Raw genomic sequence first — 26,306 nt, forward strand, 5'->3', positions numbered from 1 at the left:
TATATGATATAAACAGCCATTTAAATTCTTAGTTAGCAAACCTAAGTGTTAACAGACAAGCACTGGACCACATCACTTTAAAAGAAACACCCAAACATTCAGAAATAAGAAACTCTGGGACCCAAAACCAAGATCCACATGACACCAGCATCTCAAACAGATTTCTGTCTGCACAACAGCCTCAGCATTGTAACTCATTCATGCAGTAGAGCAAGCCCAGGAGACAAGTTCTGCCTATCCCATAGAGACCATAACCTCACAGACTAAAGTTACAGAAACTTTATTTTCAACAGGGCAGGGACCGAGAAACAGCACCTTCCGTCAGAGCCCTCCGCAACCTGCACAGCATTACAACTTTCTCAATGAGTAAGCAAAAGTAAAGCTGACAGGTCAGATGGATAAGGTGACATGTTCAAAACATTCACAGTGTTTCTCCAGGGTAAGGGACATGTAATGCATTTCTCTGGGGGATGACATTTAAGAAAAACATAATTGCAATGCAAAGCTATTACTGGAAAAACCTTGGATTTACTGAAAGCTTTTTAAAAATAAAACAGAATGAAAGGTCTCAATTGCTTTCTGGCCACTGCAGCATTCAGACTACACATCTCAATGACATTTCTCCCTGGGGAAAACATGGGGTCATTTTTAAAATGGTACCGCTATGTTGCGGGGATTAAATGAGCAGAGTCCTGGTTTACTGAGTCACAACCTCCTCCTGACCTAGAAGGGAGCACTGGCTTCCTGGGATCTCAACTGGATTCCTGCTTCCTGGGGATCCCTTGGCAGGGCGTGATTTCCACTGCAGGTACAGTGAGATGAGCCCCAGCCAAGCAGAGGGCAGCAGCCGTGGCTGCGTGGCATGCCGGTGTGTTCTGCATCAGCTGCGGCTGACATGAGGGCCAGGGAAGAGGCGCAGGGCCACCCAAAACCCCAGCAGATAGGATGGAGAAGCACCAGCAAGGAGTAATGGGCAAAGGGATTCGGGGACAATTCTGCATGTTTAAAACCCCAGGAGCACAAAAACGATGATCCTCCAAAGAGGATGAGACATGAATGACACCTCTAAGACAAAATATGCAGGGCCAGACCTTGTAAGGTCAAAGCAGTGAGAAGCCAGGAACCAGCAACAAACACTTGCTGCTTCCTTGAGATGTACAACCAAGGATACCAGTTTCAGTGAAGAGCTTGTAAGCCCCAAAGCTCTGAGGGAGCTGTTTAAAAGACTGAAGTCAGGAATTAAAGAGTTTCCTACCAGTGCTGGGCCATCTCCCAGCAGCTTCCAACTCGATGGGAAACACGACACAGACCCAAAACTTCTGGGTAAATCGCTATTTATGCTATACTGCATCACTCTCAAAACCCCTCCTTCCAGCTAATGCTACAGGCAGCCTCAACCAGCCCATTGACGTGCTCAGGCGGTAAGATTTCTTTCTTCGCTCACACACAAACCCCTCGGAGCAACCTGCCGCCAGCAGGACAGAAGGCAGAGCCCCACCGTGGCCCCTCCGCCTGTTAACGCCAGCACAAGCTGGGGACGCAGCCTCCAGCTCTGTTCTACCAGCAGCACCCAAGACCTCGTACCGCCTCACCCTGCTCGTGGCCGCCGTCTGCCAACGCTGCGGTAACCTCCGGCCTCTCTGCCATGACTAACCCATTTCCACCGTGACCTCTTGCCTCGCACCATCAGCCCCTGGCAAGCTGCCCCGCTACTGAGCCGATGCGCATCCGTCACCATCGCTGTTGCAAATGCAATAACCAGAGCTCTCTGAACGACCAAAAGCAAGACATCAGCAGCCTGAGTGGAGCCGACAGCAATCCAAGACCCTGCATTTGGGTCACAGCCACCACTGCTCCTTGCAGGGGTTTTGCACAGGATTAGCACCAGGCTGCCCCAACCTCCCTGCAAGAGACCTCTGGCTTGCGGCAGCTCCAGGGCTGGTGCACGTCGTGTGCGACACGGTGGAGCAGGCATGCACGTCGGGCAGAGCATGCAAAGCTGCTCTCCTTCCTGGAGCTGCTTCCTTTCCAACTCAGAAGAAGATCTGACTATTCATCTCATCTCTCAGAGGCCGTTTGCAGGTCCCGGGTGCTGGTTTGTCCGACACGGCATGGGGGCTGGGCCATAGGAAGCGTCTGTCTCTGGGCAGACAGATGAGACAGTGTGCAAGACGCACACAGAGCCCAACCGGGGTTTTGCAGGGTTTTCTCAGCAGAGGCTTCCCCTGCCCTCCAAGGAGTAAGGCAGGGTGACAGAGGTAAGTTTTGCACTGAGTTCTGCTACAGCTCCCCCCTGTGCAGTGTTAGCACCCAGGGACAAAGCATCAACAAACTAAAAAAAAAAAAAAAAAAAAAAAGAAAAAAAGGAGGAAAAAAAAAGCGGGGGGGGGGGAGCAGAAGGAAGGAAAGGAAATGCAACATCGTTGGGATGAGGAAGCACCAACCCCAGGCACTGCCTATCTTCAGAGCAGAAAGAGAGCAAAAGGTTTGACCCTGGTGACTCAAAGGAAAAATAATGAGTGCTACCTCCCCAAACACGGAAGCAGGCTTTGACACGTAGCAGTGAGCACTAATTCCCTTGTGACCTCTCTCTTACGCATCCGGGGAAGACAGCGATTAGTACCACCTCCGCAAGGCAAGTCCAAATTACAGCTGTCGAGGACTGTCAGCTGCCTGCTCCCACCTTGCAGGAATGGCTCGCTCCGTTGCACCCCACAGGCAGTGCAAAGCAAGAGATGCTCTGTCAGACCACGTCTGTCCCCCTCTGCTCCCTCCAACAGCATCGCTGCAGACGCACCCTTTCCCAGCACCCTTCTCCAGGACTCAGCCCCTCAGGAGTTGTTTTCAGCCACCCCTCCAGCAATCAATCACTTCACTTACAGCTGGATTTTGCTGGATAAGAGGGCAGCCCAAAATTGATAATTTATTGTAAGTTGTTTTTCTCAGCTTCTCTGTGCACGAGGAAGACAGAAATAGGATGTGTGCGAGTCCCGATACCTGCAGGTCGTTGCAGCTGCAACCGGGCTGTGCTTACAGAGCACCCTCCAACACCCTCCTCTGTTTGCAGTGGGGTGGGACAGAGAAGAGCTGTCCCAGCACCCATCCCTCCCACACAGCACCACGAGGCTGGCTGGCCAGGCAGCAGCCCCACAGCCCCGGCGCTGTGGCTGCCATCAGCAGATGAAGCCATCAGCATCCTGAGCAGGGGCAGACCGTGCCGGAGCCCCTTCCACCACCCAGCTCCGCTGCAGCATGTGAGGCAGGAGCCTAAGGGTTAAGGCTCTCCAAAGAGGGCTCTGTGTGAGTGTCTGCCTGCGTTTTAGTACTCATCTCAGTCACTTCGCTTCCTGCCTTGGTGCTGTGCCAGCGAGAGGTCCGGGCCAGCAGCACACTTCCTTCTGACAGCTTAGACACACACACAGGGTGCCGTGCTCGCCGCCCAGGGACCTCTCCGAACCTGGCCCAGCTCCCGCTCCCCACAGTGAGAGGTAACACTCACCAGCTCCACCTGGGGACCCAGTCCTTCCAGGATCCGGTGGGCAGCCTCTGCCTTCTTCTGCAGGGAGGAAAGGGAAGAGGGAGAAGAAAAGTTATTTCTGCCCCTGGTTACAGTCACAGCCCTCTGCTCCAGCTCTCCCCCTGTGGTAAAACCCCTTCCCAAACCTCTGCAGGGCTGCCACAAATCCCTCCCCTGCCTGAAAGCAGGTGGAAAAGTTCACCTCAGCCTCTGGACCTGCAGGAAAGCCCCACAGGCAAAGGGCTCCGGCACTCGAGCTATCACGACTTTAATGCATCCAAGCTCTGCCCGGGAAGCAATCCAAATCCCTGACCCCTCTCTGGGTGCCAGGCGGGGGGATCGCACCCGTTACCTCCGCACAGCCGCTGTGTGAGGAGGAGGAGGGCGGGCGAGCCCGCAGGCACGCAGAGATGTCCTCTCTGGGATTCATCGCTTCACGAGCATGTGATTGTTAGATTTGAGCTGCCCTTGGCTCCTCAACTTGGTCTCGCTTCCCTCCCCTCCCTGCCGCAGAGGAGCCCTTCTCTGCCCCTCCCGCCCCCGGCCAAGCTACCTAGTGCTTATTAGAGGAAAAAAAACCACCCAGGAACATGTGTCAGGGGCTGTGTGGTGGTTACTAATTAAAGAGGCCTGAAAAAAAGACATGGGTTGGCTGCGGCAGGAGTCTAAATAAAAGATGACATTTTCAGTAAACAGCACTTCCTCGCAAAGCCAGGCTTTTCAGCAGGAGTTACTGACAGTCCGATAAATCCAGATCACTGCACGCTGCCGATGAGCCACAGGGCTGAACTGACAAAGCCAAATACCTGGCAGCGAGGGGGGCAAGGAGATGGACTTTCAGAGGTGTTTGTCCAGTAAAATAGGTAGTTTTAGCTATTTTGGGGTAGGGGGGAGAGAAAATCCACAGCTGCCTAAAATAAGGCTGAAGAAGCAGTGGGCAGAGCTGAGCTTCTCCACGAGGGGAGCGGTGGGGCAGGGAGGACAGGAAAACCCTTTTTTGAAGCACATTCAACGTTTTAACCCAGTAAGCACTAGAGCCCCGCCAGAGCTGCAGGGTGGGGGCTGAGCCCCAGGGTTGGGGAGCTGGGGAAGGCTGGGCTCTGGGTGCGTTCCCCGGCAGAGCCAGCGGGGCCTTGGCAAACCCTGGGTGAAGACCCCCCAGGGCAGGGAAGGGATTTCAGCTCCCGGGGTCTGGCTCACACTGCTAGTGGTGCTAGAGGTGCTCACCTCCCTCTCTAGCAGCGGGCACCTCTCACCTTCACGCCGGCTCACGGCAGGATGAGCTTCCCAGGGTCTCAGCGCAGGGGATGTCTCGCCAAAAGCTGGCACACCGCCCTGCCAGCTTGCCCCTGCGTCCACCCCCCTCGATGGGTTTCCAAAAACTTCACCGGTCCTCAGAAGCGCCGATGCAGCTGTTAGGGGTGCAAGTTCCTCGCTGGGGCTTTGCACACCCACACACAGCCTGATCTGCCAGCGTGCACTTTTGCAGAGCTGGCCCCGAGAGCAGCTGCATGAGTCACCCTGCCTGCAGCCAAACTCAGGGCCCCGGCAAAACAGCCTCAGCCCGGCTGCAAAACCTGCGCCAGGTGCCTCACCGCAACAGGGCAACCAGGACTCGTTTCCAGCTCCTCTATTTACTGCACGCTCTGGAGGATAAGAAGCTTTTTTCGCAATTTAGAAGCGACTTCAAGGATGCTAGGAGAGACGTAACCACGAAGCGTGCCTGCTCTGGCACCCTCCCCACACGTACGCACGATGCGCGCAGCAGCCCCCCTATTAATGCATCCCTGCCTGTTCATCCGCAGCGCTCCTGCACAGCAGACCTTGGGGTTCACAGATGTCACGATCGCTGCGTGTACCTCACAGGCAAGAACACACACAGAGAGAAGCGGAGCAGCTAGCGATGCTGTGGCAGAGCCCAAAACACAGCTGGAGTCCATACCAGCGAGCCACTCTGCCCCTCTGGCCTCTCCTGAGTCCCTGCTCCATCCCAGAAGGACCACGGAAGGTACCCCAATGCCCAGCTCGCTCTGCAGCCCTCAGGGATGCGCAGACGGGGCAGCCACCCAGCGGCTTGCTCCCGCATTACCAGCATGCCGCTCGCTCGGTGCACGCCATGCTTCTGTCCCGTGCCAGACTGGCAGCGAGATGCTTGCAGGGATCACAGGGAAAGCACGGCCATCCCAGTGATGGAGATGGGTCTTTGGAGAGCAAGTGCATCCTGGAACGAAGTCTGGGAGATGCTGGGAAACAGCTGCAACAGAAAGAAGCGCCTGCCCTCGCTTGGGGCTCAGGCTCCAGGGAAAGAAGCCACATGTTTACACATGGCAATTACATTTTCTGCACTGCAAAAAACTGCTCCCAACTATTCTCCCACGCAGACTGCTGCTGATGTGGGGGTGCCACATGCTCCCTAGCGAGGACAGGGATTGTCACCGTGAATCCTCATGTTCTCATATGTATGCAGCAAGCTGTCCCGCTACCAGCTCAGAAGGCAACAGCTGTAGGGGAATATACGGCCAGCAAACCTTCATGGAAAACCAACTTTATGTCAAGGTACCACGTTAAGTGTCCTCTGTGGTTACTTGACACATAAGGGAAAGAAAGACGGGACCGTCCCCACCTGACCCACGGAGGAAGCAAAGTGATCCCCAGCACCAGGGACCTATCTACAAACCACAGCACTTACAAAGCTTTAGATCAACGGGGTGTAACATGTGGCCTGAACGATAACTGACAGTTATCTACCCTGCTCATAAAATACCACATCTGCTACAGAGTGCGTGCCTCTTCCACGCGAGATCCCTTCCCTGAAAAGGGATTTCCCACCAGGTTCATGAAGATGGAGAGCCCCAGCTAATGCAGCACGCAGCTCTGCCATCATCAAGGATGCTCCAGCTGATGACGAGGAAATCAAACCCCAGCAAATGCAGCCCGGGTGAGAAACGCAAGAGCTGCACAGCCCAGCCCTGCTCCCCCCAAAGCATTTCCCCCGCTGTGCACCTGACTCCATTAACAGGAACAAGCCAAGTCTGCCCGGGGACTTGCCCCTTGAAATATTCATCACACGATGGAGAACTCCCAGCCAGAGCTTAGTACTTTGGTCTCCACAAGCTATAAAATCTGCTGACCTTGGAGAACATTAGCACCGTGGCGTTCGGAAGCCTTAAACAATTAAAACCAGGGGTAAGATTTTCAGGGGGGTCATTAAAGCTGCTACAAAATACTCTGCATCTGCTGCCAAGAGGGTGATTTGGCCAACTGCCCTCCTGCCCGCCACTTCTTGCTGGTGAGCAGGAAGCATCAGCTTACCTGAATTTTTTGTGATGCATACCTGGGACAAAAATCAGCAAACCAATTAATTGCAGACAGCGTAACTGTGGGTAAAAGACTGCAGCCCCAGCTTGAGGCAGCCAGTCCCACCGAAGGCCCGTTCTCCTGGGCACCAGTGCTGGTGAAAGATGCCCTGGCAGTGGCTGATGGCACAGCTAGGAATCGATGATGCTGGAGGCCCATGTGTACAATGCGATTAACTTCGAGAAAAAGCTGAGTATGTTCAGCTGCTGCATTTGCCATGTTTAGACAACTTAATGAGACAACCCAGAGGCAAATCACCGTAGGCAGAACATGTGGCGAATCAAGAAGAATGACATAATTTGTCTTGCATTAACCAACTATAATACACACGTCTCCAGAACGAAAGATCAGGAGGGGAAGCTATTCTGAGCACGTCATATCTTTATACGTACACAAAGAAATGCCTCTATCTTGAAAGCCACCCAATTAACACTTGACATCCACTGTAATTGCTGATGCTCCTTGCTGCATTTATCAGATCATAGCAGAACCGTAATGAGCTGTCTGAAAGGCCACGCAGACCGAGGTGAGAGCTAGCAGCAGAATTGGGAAGGACATATTACACGCAGCAGAAAGTTCCCACCATGCTGGGGCTCATCCTGAAAGACAGCCAGACACAGGGAGACATGCTCCTGCCTGGGGACCTAGCTAGCCAGAAGCCTGGCTGGGGAATTTAGGCAAAAACCTCAAACCATTCACATGCACGTGCAGCCCCCAGCTCCCCCCCGCAGCCACAGGACCTTTGCTGAAGACCACCAGCAGCCCTGTTAAATCCTTTCCTTTCCAAAGGCACAGCCACCTAGGACTCGGTTCTAATATTGATTTCGTTAGGAGTACGTCTAGTGATTGACCCTGCAGAAGGAAACCAGAGGGTTCATCCTACATCTGCTGAATAACCCCACCCACGCCTGCAATCCCTGTTATTTAACAGAAAGAAATGTATTAGGAAGCAAATCTAGCTATTACTTCTGGTGAGATGCATGAAGATCCCCACACAGTTTTATAGTCCCTCTGCAGCTCCACAGCAAGCAGCTAATGACCCCTTTTCCCGATTTGGTAGAGTGCTGAAATATTGCTACAGCACTGGGAGCAGCAGCGTTCACGGAGGGACTGAAGCCCCGAGGCTGAATTTTGCTCCCATTTACCATCAGAGTCACTTTGCTCCGGTAGAGTGGCTCTGGGTTTGGCACCGGCAGGGACACAAGCAAACCGCGGGCACTTCCGAGGGCAGAGGCAGCGTGTTTAAACACAACTCAGATGAAGAGATGAAGCCCATCACATACTAGTTCTCCACATGCATTTTTGGGGGCATCAAGGTGTGTCAAGAAGTGCAGCTGAACCACAAACACTGATCTGTGTCACTGCAGGGCCCAAAGATGCAAAAGGGGACCTGCAGACGTGGCAGGCAGTAGCACCTGCCCCCAAAAAAACCTCCCTCCCCACGGGCAGGGGCACAGGCAGGCAGACCACGGCTGGGGAGGGTGCACTCTTACCCCATCTCACGCTCTTTTAACAGGCCTGGAGCTAAAAACATCTTCGCCAACAACAAAAACCTCCCTGCAGACTATGAAAATCTCCATTCTCACCTAAAAAGCATTTGGCTTCCAAAGCAAACTCCAGCCCCTTGTTCTTCCTTTGAAGAAACTTAAAATAGGCTTGGGAGGGGGAAGCGGGCAGGAGAGCAACTTCCCAGCCATGTGAGCTCCCGCGGGGATGATGAGCCGACCCCACGACGCAGCGGAGCATCCGAAACCAGAGGAGGGAGAGTCTGGGATTTCGCGTGGGCTCTTCTTAAAGCAAAGTTTAAAAATGGAAGAGAAGGAAACACAAGAGTTATTTTGAGAAAGCGGATCTGAAATTAGGAGGCGGCATTTTCTTGGACTGACTCCAGCCATGGCTCCATGCAGCACAAAGCTGCTCCAGCTGAACCGTGCTCCTGGGGTTATTTATAGCAGCCCGTAGGCAGCAGTGCTGGGGAATGGAAGGGTTTCTATTTGGGACCAGGCGTGTCCTGCGTGGAGATAAGCAAAGCAAAGCCCTCCGAGAGGCAGGAGCGCTGCGCACAGGGTGGCGCTGGGAAAAAATCCTGTCCCGGCAGCATGACGTCCCAGGGACAGGCGGAGCTGCCGGAGTGGCATGGCAAAGAGGCAGGCTGGAGTTGGATTTTGTTTAAAACAAAATTCAGGAAAAGTGTGGCTGAAGTCAGCAAAAATCATGGAAACCCTCAGGCGAGACACCTTTCTACGCGAAGCAGAAAGCAAACAGTCTGGGGGGATGTAAAGGCACTACCTCTGTGCCAAGATCTGCTGGGACCAAACCACGACCTGGCAGTACTGGTTTCATGGGGAAAGGTTTTCACTCCTACAACCACGGCTACAGATTTTTTCCCCTTTAAACCTCAGCATCCTCTCTCCGAGAGCCAAACCACCCCAGCAATTTGCTGCCCTCCTCACAAAGCAGGTGGGACGAGCCCTAGCACCGTAAGAAGGGAAAGCAACGCTCTTCCCTCCCCAGCTCCTGCAGCCAGCAGGAATGGCCACCACACCAGTGCTCCCAAGCCAACTGTCAAAGCCCAAGGATGCACGCCCTCCCCCAGGCTCTCCTTGAACCCAAATGTCCCTGAGCAGCAGGGGACGTCGATCAGCCTTGGTGGTATGTGCCAGGCTCCTCTCACCTGGCCCAGGGGCTGATGCTCTCCAAGGGACCCCGTGGGATGCGGGTGCCCTGCATGCTCCCCACTTCCCCACCTCCCTGCGCTTGGCTGGAGCCATCTCCCCACCGCACCAGCAGTGATGGAGCACCATCCCTGAGGCTCAGGCCAGAGGATGTATACAGCGGTGGTTATGAATGACAAATCACAAATAGTAAGAAAATTGAGGTCACGGGTCACATTGGAGCCGTGTGTTAACACCAGTCCCTGCCTATCCTGTGCACAGCGTGACAGGCCAACTCATTTCGGTTGCTCACCGATCTCCGGCTTTGGCTAGTCATTGCCAGCCAGTTTCTGTGGTCGGCTTGCTTGTACTCCATACACGGCCGAGGGGTGAACCCCCCATAGTAGCTGGGTTTCCACTCGCACACAGACCTAGCATCACGCTCTGTCGTCTGCAAGGTTACGGTGCTGTTCAAAGGCATACGAAACTTAAAGCAAGGTGCTAACGAGGCTTTGACATTGCAAACTGTTGTTGAACATTTCACCATTGCAAAACTGCTGAAAATGTTGCCATTGCACAGAAGGCTTTTAGAAATCAAAGTCTCAGCACTGGAGCAGTTACAGAAAAGCTCTGGTCACTCAACCCAAGGAGCCGGAGCCATGCCGCTGGGACTACGCTCCTCCCTCTGACAGATTTGGATTCTCTGCACTTCTCATCCTTATTTCCAGGACCTGAAAACGCAGGACACGGCACTATCTGGTCTGGGTTAGTCATGGACAAAGCTTCTAAGTCAATGCACTTACTGGGAACTCCAGATCCTGAAGCAGACATTAAAAATCAGACATCAGGATCATCAAAAAACCCCACCACCATCAAAAAAAATTTCCTTAAAATCTGTGAAAAAAATGAAAGGATTCTCAATGACTCCATGCTAAATGTTTCAATTTTGTCATTTTGGAAATCTTGCTAGCATGCACAAGCGTTAACAGCATCTAACCTCTGACCATCCCATTTGTCCTCCAGGCTACCTGAAAGTCCATCATGCATCACCGAGCCAAGATGAGGCAACCCCAGAATAAAAGTTATCACAAACAAAAGCAAAACGAATGCAGCCCTTTCAGCAGCCAAATACAAAATGCCCCCAACCCAACTACCACATAAACTAGAGTTTGGAAAAAAAACCTTGCAGATTTAATGCTCGAAAGCAGTTTCACTGCTAAGGTTTTATTTACTGCACTAGCTCCGTGCTGACGATGCAGGCCTGATTCTTCCCTTTCTAATGTAAATCAGGAGTTCATAGAAAATCAGAGTTACACAGACATAAAATCCCCGTGGGATCTGAGTCACACTCAGTGCCTTTGAGTAGTTAACGGCTAGATTATACTTTGCAATGCTAAAAGTGTTCATTTATTTATTCTCTTATTTATGGATGGGGCATTAATGCTTTATGAAGGTATTTGAGGAGGGTAAACGGATAGCTGGCAACACGCTCCGCACAGACACAACAGCAGCAGGGGGTGGAAAAAGTTCAAAACAATCCTTTGAATTCCAATTTTACAGCATAATGCTGAATTTATAGATAGATAGCTGCGCCCTTTGGAAGGAACAAGCACCGAGACAGAAAACGAATTAAAATTTAATCTTATTGATTTCCACCAACTCAATCCCAAGAGCGAGACAGACGCTGCTGCCTGCTTCCACTGCCTGCACTGCATCAAACCCAGTTTTTTGGAGGGCTGACAGCAAAGCAGGGATGGGCTCACGCGGCCACAAGCCATCAGCACCCAGAGCACGCAGGGGTGACACGGGGGGACTCATCCCAGCCTCTGCCACGCCGCGGTGGGTCGCAGCACACGGCATCCCCTCCCTGGCACAGCGGTGGAAGGTGAAGTCATGCCGTGTCCTGACGCGACCTCTCCCTCTCCAATAAACGAGCTCAATGTTTTAGAGGAAAGCGGATGTGCGCTCATTTGCAGGGACAGGTCTGACACAAGGATGGAGGCTGCTTTTTATCTGCTGGTCTCCGAGTAGGAAACCTGCCTGGCTCTGACGCACGGCAGGTCTGCAGAGAGCCTTCAACCACCCCGATATGGCTTGCAGAGAGCTGGAGATGGGTACATGCAGGCTCCATGTCGTCACACTGGTTGGAGAGAAGTCATGAGCACGTCTGCAGGCACACGTGCACGGTAGCTGATGGGGACTTCGGAGGAGAATTCACTCAGCCAAGTCAAGGTGGGCTGCTGGCATGGCCAGGGCTGCTGCAGCGCAGCTTCCTCCAGGACATGCTGACAAGGAGAGCTCAGCCAGCCAAGCATCCCAGGAAAGGCACGGAGAGCAATTTAAGAGCAACAGCAACGCTGCCCTCCTCCCCATGCTTAGCAAGGGACCTGGAAATTTCCATTTAAAGCACAAAAACATCTTCAAGCTCAGGTATGCTCAATCAATTTCAAGGGAAGACAGATGCAAGGAATCCCGCGAAGGGCCCAGCAGAATAAAGCCATGGCTAAAAATATACACAGATGATCTGCCCTGGTTATGGGGACTTGAGGTGGAAGAAAGCTAAGTTCTCTCAATACAGTAATGCATCCAAGAGGGGCAAATTAAAGCCTGCAAAGAGGCTGTGCCACAAAGCTACCACCTTAGAGGTGCCAGACCCAGCAGGGATCAGCTTCCCCCCACAGCGGAGACGCTAAAGGTCACTCACACAGTTTAATTTAGGAGATCCCCAATGCCTAGATTGCTGTCAGTCTCTAGCAGCAACCGAGATGCCTGTCACAACCCAATTTCCCCAGGTAGCTCTGCACCACTCTGCCAGCACCCAGCTCCCAGAGACAGGGGTGACAGGGACTGGCAAATGCATCCCATCCTGCACCCATGCATCCTGCAGCCGCAATGGTCCTCTGAGCTCCCCACTGCACCTTCTCAATGATCTCGGCGATTTTAGCACCCATCGCTGTTTGCAAACATCCTTCTGTCTCCTCAAGGACTAAAAGCACTTTTGAAAATAGGACTCAGATGCTTCTGAAAATGCTACCCACTGTTTATTCTCAGTTTAGTCTACAGATAGTACCAAAAATGTTAACTTCCATTCTCATACACCCTTTCAGAAGTGGTACAGTTTGCACTCACAGTTGAAATTTTGGCTTGGATACACACATGTGTGTTTTTCTGTGTTACACTGCAAACATTTCCCAAAAGGTACTTTTTTGTGTGCAACTTCACAGCTCATCTTTGGAGACAAGATAAAGTGGCTCCAGTCAGCACATACCCAGGGCAGGAGGCACCTGGATGTTGAATATCAACTGGCTCTCTATAATCCAAGTCTCCTAAAACCTTCCCAAATGCAACCACAGCCTCACAGTACAGGATTTCACCGCAGTCAAGAGCAGCTTCTCTCCACTCTTCCCCAACAGAACCTGTACAGTCAACTTTTTTTTCTGGAAATCAATTACTTGTCCAGCAGAGTGTAGCAAGAGGGGATTACAGGTCACATTTTCCACAATTATCCTCTCCGATGCCGAGGAACTTTTCAAATCGTACTGTTAAGTAGGTCACAAGAGGGAAAAGCAGCATGATGGGTGTTTAGCATCAGCAAACCTGAATTTTGAGAAAATCAGATACAGGCCAGCACTGACCTGCATCCCAACCCCTCATCCATACCCAGCTCGGCAGTGAGAAAAATATATAGACTTCCCTGATGAACCTTAAGCTAAAATTAGAAACCATTCACCCCTGCAAAGCCACAGCTATCGCCAAAAAGAAAGTAGGTCACAGAATGGCTGGCTAACTTGATTTTCTGGCATTTCTAGCTGCTCTGTCCTCATGTAACCTCTTCTCTCCCATGGACCATTTTTGGTGTCTCCTTTGTTCGGGGTATAACTGCACGCAGTGTGCAACTCCGGCACAGCCTGGCAGGAGCGGTGGGAACAGGCATGGTGGCACCCGTGTGCTCAGTGAAGCACAGACCCACGGTTCATGAAAAATTAAACCGGAGCCAGGCGACAGCCCCTCCACGAAGCGCGCTGCCTCCCACCTGCTCTGGGATCGGCACAAAGGCTGGCTTTCTGCCCCTTCCACAGTATTGCTCCTTAAAGATCATTTCAGAGTTTGCCAGCTCTTCTGGGGTGCTTTGCTCTCTCACCTCTTCCCAAGGCCTGAACATACTCTTTTTATTTGCATTTCTTACCACGCACTGCCTCCCTTAAGCAAGTTGCAAGCTGAGCGATGCGAGTACACAAGGCTTTTCCTCCTTTTGTGCACAGGCTGGAGCCCTGGCTCAGCTGTTAGAGCCGCTTTTCCTGCAAGCAGACCTCGAGGCATCCAACTTCACTGCTTTTCTGCAGCACAGAAGAGCCAGAAAGGCTTAAAATTTGGCTCAGTGACCTTCCCCACTCTAAATCAATATGTCTCTATCTGACTTGTGGCCCTTTGCTCCTACCAACTCACCTTGCAATGAAACGTTATGCTGCAGCAAAGCCACAGGTCAGCACAAGCATGCCAGGAGCTCTCCTCACGTCCAACAGACAGCTGGGTACACGCGGAGGGTCTGCTGCCACAAAACCCACCCAAAGCAACCCGATGTCCGATCACCAGCCACTCTTTTCCACCCACGATCCTAACTGACACTGCTCCCACGTCCTTTCCTCGTCCAGCTTTCCTCCACCTGGCCCCACAGGGAAGAGCGGTCATCACCAAAAGGCATCCCAAACGTGTCCAACAGAGGTGAGAGGCTGAAAGCTGAGCCCAGGGATGCCCTTTAGAAGAACAATTGCATCCTGAATCCCACCTTTGTTACTGGAGCCATGGCCAAGGGCAATGCTGTTGGCAAGGCTCAGCACACCCTTCCCCTTGCAGCCCGCAGCTCAGCATCTCCCTGCTATGGTACTTAAAAGGGTCCTTCCATCGCCTGGCCTCAGCCATTACAATGGGCCAGCAAGGCTCTCTTGACTCTCCATTGCCTGTGAATAGATCATGTCCTTCTTCAAAGGAGGAACTTCCCTCCAGCCTGCTATGGTTTCTCTCAAGCAGAAGGGAAGGGTTGTTTGGTTTGAGTCTCCCACCCACAGACAGGCTTGCTTACATGCTACTCACAAGGGGACTTTACAAGAACAGGGGAAGAATCATCATTTACCCATCCCAGGGATCACGCAGACACGAACACGGAGCCAGATTTGAAATTATGCAGACATTTGGTGTCAGACATGACCTTCACTTGCTAAGCACCCACCCGGAACGAGAGTACCCTATCGCCAAGGTTAATAGCAAAACACTCCTGGTAGCGGCCTGGCTTCGAGGATCAGCATAAGTCAGAATAAAGTTGGGCACGCTGACAAATGGGTGCCACCAACTTTGAGCACTGTATGTGACAGTGTCCCAGGTGTTACGGCTGCGCACTTTCAAGAAGAAATGTAGAACTTCATGCTTGACCTCTGCACTCTTTGTCACCACCCATGGAATCAGACAGCAACCCCGAGGGACTGCCCTGAGCCACAGCAGAGGCTTTGAGAGCGTATCGTGTCTGCTGTGGAGGAGGTGATGGGAGACTCAGGGAGATGGGGGGAAAAGGGTGACCCTGCTGCTGGCATGGGCAGAGACAAAAGGTGACAAAGCAGGACAAGGGTCTGGCAGGACACTCAGTCCCGAGCCAGGTCCAGCTAACAGGGGCTGCTACAGTGCAGGCCGTGTGGGACGCAATGGCTGAAGATCACCTTTCCTTCCTGCCTCAGCACCATCACCCATTTCTTCCCCTTGTAATGTGGTCCAGGTACATGAGAGCATCCAAGGAGGATGGGGCTCAAGGGAATAGGAATAAAAATGTTTGAGAACCCTTTTTTTTTTTTAACCTAACCACTTGTACAGGAGGCACAGCCATCTAGCCCAAGACCCCTGGAGAGGGCACTTGGTGATGCCACGGGGAGAACAGCTTTGAGGAACACTCAGCACCTGCCCCTAAAGCCCAGTGTCTGTAAAACTATCACCAGCTGGCACTTGCTAATGCATCAAACACATCGACCTCAGTCTTCACCCACTCGCACAACAGAACGTGCCAGCGTTGGGTTTCCTATTGCTCAGGGAGAGAAGCAGATGGAAAAAAGGAAAACCAGGAAAATTGCACTGCCTGCGAGCGCAGGGTATGTGATTTTTTTTTTTTTCTTTTTAGGAGTCGGGCACCTGGATTTCTGCAGCTCCCAGTGAAATCGCAGGCCTCGCAATTCAAAATAATTAGCGACTGGTAGTTTTCCCTTTATGCAAAATCATCCTTTTTATCCAACACCTAAATGAAAATGAATATGCTTGATTATCTACCAAAGGGCCCAATTTCCTAGCATCGCTCCGAAGCACACAGCAAAATTCGTGTCTCCTCAGGCTGCTATTACAGGCAATGGCTGAGTGCAACAAATGACCGGTCAAGGCAGAGATCCAGAGCCAGGGATGCCAGCCTGACCTTTGCTAATGCTATTTACAGCGTCAAATATCCACAAATCCAGCCATGGCTGCATCTACTTCCTTTCTCCTCCAGCCTGGGGGGCTCAGGGGAAGGCAGGACAGCTCGTAGCTGGCCTGCCAGTTTTGGAGCATCATGAATGTCCCCCTCCATCCATGCAGCCCACCCCACCACGCCAAAGCCTATCCTTTGAGGCAGTTTGCAACCAGGTTCACTCCCCGGGGGAGAAGATGAAACAAGCTATTTAACAGACAGGGCTCTAAAGCATCTCCTGAACGCTTCAAATCTAAGGCTGATCGCAGGAAACCCCCCAGGCAGTTCTTCAGAAGACATTTGTGCTCAATCCACACAGCAGAGCGAGCTCCTCGCAGCTCAGCCCTCTGTCATCACCGTCCCCAACGGCCTCCACCCCAGGGGTCTCGCCCAGGGGAATCCCTCACCTACCCCTTACCAACCTCCCGTCCCTGGCCACGGTGACACAGCACGATCGCACGTTTGTACTTCCATCGTTTCCAGACTCACCCTGTTCTCGTCGTAGATGATCTGCACCAAGCTGCGATGTTTGGACTCGATAGGAGGGGGGGAGATGGGTTTTTCAGGCTCTGGTGGTTTGGCTGCTTCTTCCTCCAACTGTTGCTGTGGAAGGAGAGGGGGGAGGAGGAGGGTGAGTCACAGCGAGAAACGCAGCCGTCCCCATCCACACGAGACTCTCTACGGTGCCGCAACCGAGGCAGAAACCGCCATGGCAGAAGGCTTCCTGCGAGACACGGGCAGGCTCAGGCTGCGGAGGGACGGGGCGAGGGAGGAGAGCTGCGTAACATCCCCTGCCACGCAAGCGCAGCACTGTCCTGCCCCAGGCACCCGGCCCCGTGCGGGTGGGTTGGTGCTTTTTAGGCATGGAGGATGAGGACCTGCCTTGAACGAGCCTCCTGGAGAGGGCTTGAAGCTAGAAATAAGGATTTTACTGGAAACCCTTAAAGGGAACCACAGCTCCAGCCCAGCTCCCTGCCGCTACCTGCCTCCGGAGCTGCCGCCGTGCTGCAGGGAGCGGTGGAGGAGCGCGGGGTGAGCAGCAAGACTGCTCTCCACCTTCGGCGTTATCTTGCGAGGCTGTGGTTGGAGGAGACGCCTCAGGATGACTGTTCTCGATTAAATGACTTGTGCACCCGCTGCCCCTGCATCGTGCAGCCAGATGAGCCAGTGAGTACGGCAGAGAAGGCAACACCACTGTGAAAGCTGATGTCTCTGGTCAGAGTCAGCCTGATGGGACACGTGGCAGGCCTCCCAGCCAAGGTGAGAGATGCAAAGTGCTCAAGAGGGCAAGTAAGAGCTACAGGACTCCCTGCAGAAGACAGCACAGTGCTCTGACACGGGCCACCAAGGTACCCTTTGGTGAACTTTCACAGAGAGCCCAAGTACCCAGGCTGCAAATGCCTGCAGCGTGAACACGCCACGTGGCTCCGGCTGTCCTGGCAGGCACATGAAGAGCTGCTCAGGGCACTGACACAGCATTAGCTGCCTTCCAGCAGTCAGCCATTACACTCTCCTGGGAAGGTGGCTTTAAGACCCATTTCTCTCCTCCATTCATGCAGGACAAGCTGTCCTGAGCAGAAACCACCAATTAAGTCCAGGCTCCAACTAGAGAAAGCCCAGTAGGGGTGGATGGCCATCATCTGGGCGTCCTGCCCTCAGAGACAGCAGTGCCAAAATGCTCACTTTGTTGGCTCTTCTGCCTTCTTACAGTCTTTACTGCATTGCCACAGCTCCACATTTCATGGTATCTAGGCTCTGAGGTGCAGCAGCTGTGTGCAAAACTACAATGCACCGTCCCCTCCAGCTCCGTGTGTCTGCCTGTGCTGGGACACGCACAATCCGAGGTGTGCGTCTCATCCCAAGCTTCACTCCCACTCACATGCAGGAGCTCAAGAGCTGCTCCCTCAACGTGTCCACCACGTCCCCACCACACATGCAGTAAAATGCACCCAGCCCCAAAGCTGAGTTGAATGCTGACTACCCCCTTGGGAGATGGAAAGCAGAAGGGAGCACATCCACATAGACACCTTTAGAGATCACTAATCTTTTGATGCATTCCTACCCATCTGTGAGCCACTCACGTCACAGCAAACTTTAATTATAAAGCAGCGGATCTAAGAAAGCACTTTCGAATATCACCGCGATCAGCGGATATATCTGACATATGACCTGCGCCTCCGGCTCTCCCAACAGGTGCGAGTCAGGAGGATACATCTGAGCCCTTCCAGTAAGTTTGAGGAACTGCTCAGCCAAAAGAGGAAATAACAGATTCCTCCGGGCTCCTCCTGGGGCCACCGGCTCCCTGCGAGGAGGGAGAGCGCACGCCACGCACGGCAGCTGCGGGGCAGCACAGGCACGGGAGAGGGAGCGGTTGTTGAAAAACGCCTATGATTTTTTCACTGCTCAGCTCTGAATTTCCAAATCTTTGTATTTTTTTCCTGCAGCTGAAGCATCCCTTGTTGAAACAAGGGGAAAATTGAGCAAATCTCGTCCTAGGAAGAAAATGCACCTGGGATTGACAGCAATCGGCTTGCACCAGAGGCGAGCACACGACCGTCCTCCCAGAGACAGCAGTATCTAGTGGTCCGAGAAGGCGGCAGACACCTATTCCTCCTTCAGATCATCTCTGCTCCTGTTGACAACACCTTTAACAACACTAGGGCTGTAGGATGCAGTCCAAGAAAACACTTAAGCACCCAGATAGGTCTACTGGCTTGGCTGAGAAAACTCACACCCCTTAAATTAAATGTGTTTCAATGGATGAAGCAACCCCATGCTGTGGGCTCCACCTCCCCACAAATGGACATCTTTTCCCATACAGGGGAAAGCAGCAGCATAGGGAACACTGAGATATAGCCAAAAAATAGCCGCTCTTCCCAGCCAGACAGCTGAGCATCGTCCTGGCTGGGGAGCAGGCTCTGGCAGAGACAGGACAGCCCAGGCTCCGCACATAGGCATCGGCATGCCCACCTTGGGGTTTTAGCCTAGGGGTTACTCCAGCCACATGTGAGGACAGCCAGGGATCAGCCAGCTCAGACCACCTGCACCCTGGAAGGGGACACACTTTCCCCAGCACTGCAGGAATCCATCCCTTCCTGCCTACAAAGAGCCACACCACTGTGGCATGCTGAAGGCTCCAACCACACATGAAAACAGCCCCAAAGCTCCCTTCTCTTCTCAAGCATGGCTGTTTCTCAGGTGGCCCAAATGACAGCGCCATGCAAAGGCGACAAGAGCTCTTCAGGAAGCCATGGCTGAAACCACAGGCTGCAAAGCACAGTTCTCAGCATCAGCCCCAGCACAGAAGCAGCGCTTCCAGGCACCTGCCCGCTCTTGCTTGGTGTCCTAAGGTACCCCATCACACATCCTCACTCCCACGTGATAAACTCCAAAAGCTCCAAAGAGCGAGCCACCAAAAGGGATCAGTCAAATCTTCTACTTCTCTTGGGGAAAATATTTGGGTTAAAAAAAAAAATGTCAGTAACTTGGCTACATTGTTCTGGAAACCCACAAAAATTCTGCAAAGCGGTCGGGTGTGTTGTAAGTGATTTCAGACAAGAGGATTTGATGGCGTATCAGGAAATGAAAGTTTGCCAGTAAGTGGAGGCTCATTAAAAGCAGCTCGTTAAAAGAAAAAATACAAATCTAATTATAGCTGAAATACAGTAGAGAATTAAACTCTACTCTCTGTGGCGTAACACTGTACGGTTATTAAAGGGCCAGATGCTAGAGGTAAGGATGCGGGCAGGGTCTGCAGGCAGCACACCTGACTGCAGCAGGTTCAGCCCATGACAGCTACCCCTGGGAGCTGTGGGAAATGGCAAAGCAAAATAGGTCAGGGTTCCCAGACACGGACAAAATGGATTTCTTAAAGGTCTGCCACAAAAGCTAGGCTGGGACTGTGACCTTTACAGCAAGAGAAGCGGGATGAGAGATGAGTCTTGACGGCTCCACACTCTCTCCCTCCCCACTCCCAGCAGCAGCTGCCCAAAAGCCCCCTCCTCTCCCTAGATGAAAGACAGTGCAGCGATGTTGAAGGTACGCAAGATGCTATCGTTAGCCATAGCCCTGGCTCCTACAGCATCCACAGGCCAATCCATTTCCAAGCGGAGGTGGTGCCCTCTCCAGGTCAGAGTCCCTTTGGCTGGCCCACACGCTGCAGAGGGGCCACTGGAGCCTGCAGCGCTGGCAGGAAGGTGGGTGACATTTTGGGAAGACCCCATCCCCACACGTACCAGCTCCCATGCTGAAGGGACCTGCCTGACAAAGCCAAGGTCCTTACACATGCACCCAGCTGCCACGCTGCCTTGCATTAGGCAGCCATCACCTGGGTACTGGGATGCTTCACCTGCCCAGGGCAGAGGAGAGGTCTTCCAGCCACAGGGCATCTCTGAGAACCACTTTCAAAGAGCCAGGAGAAGAACAGAGGAAACTTAGCCAGGAGATAGATGGAAGGGGAAACCCTGGAGCTCTTCCACCCGGCCGGCTCCACCTCCATCACCAGGTGGGAGTGTTGTACTCCCGCAGAGCCCGTCGCCAAGCTCGGCGCCCAGGGAGGCTCAGGCACCACTGCGGAGAACAGCCCAGTAGTTTATTTCTCCTTCAGATCCCCGGTACCGCTGCCAGGAATAAATGCATAAGGATTATCCTTCCCTGTCAGGAAGAGGGGGAGAGAGGACTCAGCAAGAGATTTAAGCGCATATGGTACATGAATGAGCGGGGGATGGCTGATGGAGGTGGCCTTCTGCCAGGGGTGCGCAGGGTTTGGGGAAGGTTTCTTAGCTTGCTGAAGACGTTTGCTTCTTGCAAAGTCCAGGCAGAGCCTTCCTTGCCATTTCTGGAACAACCAAAAAGGGAGAGATGGTGGATTGGGGTTGGTTGGGATTTTTTTTTGCACAGCCTTTCCATACAAATGTATTTAATTACCCTGAGAAGGCCTCCCAAAGACAGAGGGGAAAAGCATTAGGATATTCCAGCTGCATACAATTTCTCCCCTGCTCCGCTGCCTGTTCCTGCAGGAGCGGTATCTGTTTCAGGCTGATTGCTTTCCCTCGCTCGTCTTTCTCCTGTGCTGACAGCTCAGATGTACAGATGGACAATACGTTCCCGGAGCATCTCAGGCAGGACCCACCCCCTGTGAAAATGCTTCCTCACAGATGTGCCAGCTCTGCCAGAGGACCAGGCTGGGGAAGGATCCTGCTGGAGGGGAAAGGAGGCCGTGTTGGGGGAGCGGGATTTGCTACCAAATGACTTTGCCACCATGTGCCAAAACAAAACAAAAGAAGAGGTGGGGGATGCTTTTACTGCCAACAGACGCTTTCACCTTCTTCCCCACTCAGCAGAGCATTTTTGTGGGGAGGAAGAATCATAAAATTCGTTCAGAGGGAAGAAATAAAGCAACCAAGCAGCCAACAATAAAAAAACCCATTTCCTTATGGAAGGACAGCTTGATTTTAATGGCAAGGAGCATATGCTGCTCCCGTCAGCTTGAATAGCAGCTCCTCAGCATCTCTGAAAAAAGTCAGGCAGTGGATCAGCAGAATTGTCAGTCCCCCCGGCTGCCATGAGAGGGACCTTCACTGCTGCGCTGGGCACGCATCCCACTCTGGAAGCCCTTCTCCAGAGTTGGAAATGATCATGGTTTGCACCTCCTTCCTCAAATATGAGTTAAAAGCATGGACCAGCAGCCAGACTGCCAGGTGAGAGAGGACACCAACATTTTGTCTGAGCTTCCTAGGATGGAGAGGGGAAGGGCTGGCTTCACCCAGCTCCCACCAAACCCAACAAGAGGAACCTCTGTTGTTTCCATCGCTCCAGGTGTTCCTTTGGCCCCTGCAAGCCAACACACAGGGCTGCTCCCTCACACCCCCAGCACAACTGCTTCTGCCCACTCTTGGCTCCTTCTTCCTAAGCACTCTGATACCTCAGCAGATAAAAAGCAACACAAAAAAAAAGGTCCTTGTCATTAACTACACCATATTGTTTGAAAACAAAACCAAAACATCCTGCTTTGTCTTGCAGGAAAGAAAGGGATAGTATCTGGTATGGGAAAACATAGATCTGATGGGGAGAAAGGTCAAGGGCATACTCATCCTTGAGGAGCACTTGCCCCATGCGACAGCCCAAGTAGAGGTTTTGCTCCATTCCTGAATTCCTGCTGCACACCCCTTGGGAGAGGCCGTCAGGGAGTTTAGAAACTGGCCCCAAGCAAAGGAAATAAAGCAACCAGTAAGAGGCGCAGAGGGAAGTGATTTGCTTTAGGGAGTGAAAGCCTTTAAGTCTGTGGGTTTTTTCACAGACGTCCCCCAAGGTTTTGTCATATTAATCTCTTAATGGGTTTATGGTAATTGTATACATGGCAACATCGAGCAGGCAATCCTTCTGCTGGGGAGTGCTCTTGTGCAGGGGTAAAGCACTATCTGAGAAGATCACATTCAAATCCCTGGCTCAGGCACAGCCCTGACTGGAGTTGGACCAGATGCTGCTCACGGCTGCAGATCTGCAAAGCTCTGGAGAAGGGGACTGGATGCTCAGGAATGGGCATTAAGACATCGCAGCAATGTTTTAAACAGCCCAATACTACAATAGTGGCAGCAACAGCACTGGGGAGAGACAATTGCTGGAACGGAAAAAGAAAAGACCTTGTGCTAATGCTGCGCTGTATGGACGACTCAGGCAACCCAGGCTGCGTTTCCAGCTCTGCCACTGACTGCTTGCATGACCATGGGCAAGTCACCGAGGACAGATTTTTCTCCCTTTGAAGCACTCTGACATGCAAAAGAGCCCACAAGCTGGGTTTCCAAAGCTCCCTTGTCTTGCAAATACCAGCCCCAGACTGCTGGCACAGCAGCAACCACCCCATGCCACAACAATGAGCACAGACACAGAACATCCTAGTAGCACTGACACTTTCCCTCTGTAGATATGCATGGGCAAGGACGGGGCGTAAGGCAGCATGCAGAAGCGAGGACGCATGCTCCCCTCCAGACTACAGCCTCTTACCTGCTTCTTCTTCAGCTTGGAGATCTGCTGCTCCACCATGGTGATCTCGCGGTCCACGCGGTCCATGTTCTGAATGAGCTCCTCCTTCGACAGCCGGGCCGGCAGCAGGTCCAGCTCAGCATCGGGGTGAGCAGGGCTCACGGGTGACACGGGCTCCAGTTTGCCAGGCAGGCCACGATCCTGGGGAGCATAAAACAACCGGGTCAGCTCTTTCCCAAGAGACTTTGAATCCTCCTCTCATCCTCCCACGCCAGCTGCCACAGCTCCCTGGCCCGTTCCCAGCCCTCTGAGACACACACACCCCTCAAAAAACCTGCTAGACTAAGCAGTACCAGTTGCCAGATCACATCACCGCAGTGCTCCGCAACCTCTAGTATCTCCAGAGAGCACCAGGTTAGTCTCCCAGGGACAACAGCAGCTCTTCCTCCTGCCAAAGCCTCGGAGGCTCCCACCACCTTCAGTGCTACCTGCATTCCTACAGGATCAATAAACCCATTCATATTCAGGAGCTCCCAGCAGCACCATCCCTTCACATCTCAGCAGCCAGCTCAAGGCTACATCTTCTCCGCAAAAATGAGGTAGCCACAGACATGTCCTCCTTCGACACAACCATGGCCATGCTGGACAGAAGAATGGCATTAACCATGCTGAACGAGACGGGGCTATGAGGGCAGCCCCCAGGAGGAAGGACTCCCCCCATCTCTTTCATGGAGGTCCTCCTCCATGTCTTATTAAATTCTGGGGGAGCTCCGAGTGTTGGATGTCAAATGCATCCATCCAGAAATGGAGAGAAAGGGGATAGGCAAGGTTAGCCGAGATAAAGATAGACTGAACTGATGAAAACCAGCTTTTTGCAAATTCCAGGTAAAAAGGCTCTCAGCTCAACAAGATCCTTCAAGTCAGAGACCGGATGGATCAGCATAACCTCCGTGGCCGTCACAGGGAGCAGCTCTAATGACCATGAGCTGGAGGCAGAGGAAAAACACATCAAAACATTCAGCTTCACCTTCAGCAACGCAACAGCTTTGCTGAGCCCAACGAGCTGGTATCGCATGAGCATCCCAGAGCGACACCACCCTTCACCTCTCCAGCTCCAAACGAAGGAGCCCGTCTCCTGCAAACACAAGTTGCATGCCTGGATGAGTTTGCCCACCACTGATGAACGCACCTGGGATGAAGCAGCTGTTTAATAGCCACCAGCCACACAGACGGGGATCGCAGCATACCAGCAGCCTACCCTGACCCAGGACACTCCTCTCTGGCAGCTACCCAACACCTTAATTAAAAGTTTATCTATTAATTTGCTCAGTGAGTGGATGGATTTCTTTTCCTGGAGGGGATAAGAAGAGGAGCTGTGGCTTGATTTGTAACCATAAACCACTGCCAGGCTGGGCAGCCAACACACTGCAGCTGCTGGGGCGGGGGAGAAAGGGGGAGGCGAACAAGTGAAGAAGTTCACACAACTTTGCTACCTTCATTACAGCAGCCCTGCAACCGCGGACAAAACTGACGTTGTTCTGCACCAACAGGCACTGAGCATCCTCCCCTCCGCGCTGACTCATGGCCACCAGCAAGTGGCCAGGGCTACCCAGGGACCCTCTCCCCAAGCTGCTCCTCCTGTGGGGGCAAGGGTGACGTGATGGAGCTTGGTGGCACTGGGACAGCGGGGACCCCTCTGTGCTCCTCCATCTAGCAAGGCACATGGATGGTGACCCTGGGTTGTTCGCCAGCTGTGTTGCAGCTCACCCCAGACGTGGTGAGCGTGCAGATGCCACCTTGGCACTGTTCGGCATCTCAATAGCATCTGCTTACCGTGAAGCAGAACCATGCAGGGTGGCCTCTTCCCTGCTGGTGGTGGGGATGAAGCACGGTGAGCTCCCTCCTGGCGAGGCTGCACCCACAGCCTGGCAAAGCCACAGGGGACCTGGCTTCGAAGGCAGTCCCTGCCCGGTGGGGCTGTGCTGAGATGAGCTCTGTCCTATTCCCCTCCGTAAGGGATGGGCAGCATCATCCACAGCAAAGCTGGAACAAGGGGAAGCAAAAGAATATGTTTCCCAACAAAGTGGCCATGTCCCGGCACACCAGCATCCTTCACTGGCACCTTCCCCCTCCTCTCCCCTGCTAGATCCTATTGTAACTGAAGGAGACATCAAGCCAGACAGGGGGGATACACTGCTGGATGCAGCCTGGAGTCATCAATGCCCTTCCCACTGCTGCCATCAAAGGACAGAAAGCAAAGGAGCAACCTAAAACCCCTTCCTCACTGTCCTGCGTGGGGCTCATCCAGCCTTAAGAGCATAAAAGCACCAGAAAGCTAAGCTGGTTGTTTCCAGCATCCATTCAGAAGAGAAACTAGAAGAACATCAGAGGTTTCTGGAGAATCCCAAGAAGCAGATCCTGTCTTGTTTTACTTCCCCAGCATTAGACACCCAAATCAGTCAGCCTGCTGCAGCGGGAAGGCTTTGTGCTCTCTACAACTGGGTTGGTTTCTTTTGGTTTTTTGGTGGGTTTGGGTTTTTTTCAAGCCAAGAGGAGCAGGACAACCACAAGAAGCAAAAGATAAATCAGGTGTTCATAAAATCTCGTTCAGATTAAGGCATGGGAAGCAGAAGTGGCAGTGGCTTGTAGGTGGGTAGGTTTTTCTAAAGGTAAGCAAGCTGCCTGCCAAAAATGCAGGAAAGACCTCTCTGTGCACGTGAAACAAAAGATACTATCTCATGTCTGCCAATATGCAAGACAGGGCATCTTTAAACTCCTACTTGGCACAAAACCCTTTGGAAACCTGGTTTCTGATACATTTTTATCTTTTTGCCTTGCAGAATCTGAAGTAAAATAGCAGCAAAGCTGAGTAAGGGAAACAGCTACAAGTCACAGCACAAAAACCATCATCATCTGATATTAGATGATTATAGCAATAGAAAGAGGCAATGTCCCTGGACCTCAAATAACTGGTCACTGTCATTTTACAAGCACCTCTCTAAATAAAGGAAATGACAAGCAGCAAGAGGAAGAAAAAACCAAAACTAAAGGAAGAAAAAAAAAAAATCTTGCCTGTGGAATCGTGAAGTCCAAAAAGCAGAGCTCCTGTATTTACACAAGGCATGAAGAAGCCCTTCTTCTAAATCACAAAAATGGGTTGAAAAGAGGTTTGCAAAGGCCAGAGTCCACCCAGAGCCTAGGGTGGACTCTAATGGATAGAGATATTTCAACTAGTGCTCTGTTTCCTAGCACTCTCAAGAAGCTGCTTAAAATATGTTCCTCTGCTTCAGCTAGTATCATACCCAGACTCTGAACAAGT

The 26,306-nt window shown here is 52.4% G+C and overlaps 1 protein-coding gene across 17 annotated transcripts in view; it reads right to left on the reverse strand.

Annotated features, from left to right (window-relative positions):
- NCOR2 (nuclear receptor corepressor 2) overlaps nt 1-26,306 on the reverse strand; it is a 260,465-nt gene that overhangs the window by 113,486 nt on the left and 120,673 nt on the right. For all 17 annotated transcript variants that reach the window (XM_052798060.1, XM_052798068.1, XM_052798067.1 and 14 more), the window contains 3 exons: nt 23,009-23,188; nt 16,496-16,609; nt 3,500-3,556 (listed from right to left, as the gene is read on the reverse strand). In XM_052798060.1, the coding sequence (XP_052654020.1) occupies nt 3,500-3,556; nt 16,496-16,609; nt 23,009-23,188 (351 nt within the window). The remainder of the gene's footprint in view (nt 1-3,499; nt 3,557-16,495; nt 16,610-23,008; nt 23,189-26,306) is intronic.

This window comes from Harpia harpyja, chromosome 9 (genome assembly GCF_026419915.1).
Source record: "Harpia harpyja isolate bHarHar1 chromosome 9, bHarHar1 primary haplotype, whole genome shotgun sequence".
Lineage (NCBI taxonomy): Eukaryota > Metazoa > Chordata > Aves > Accipitriformes > Accipitridae > Harpia > Harpia harpyja.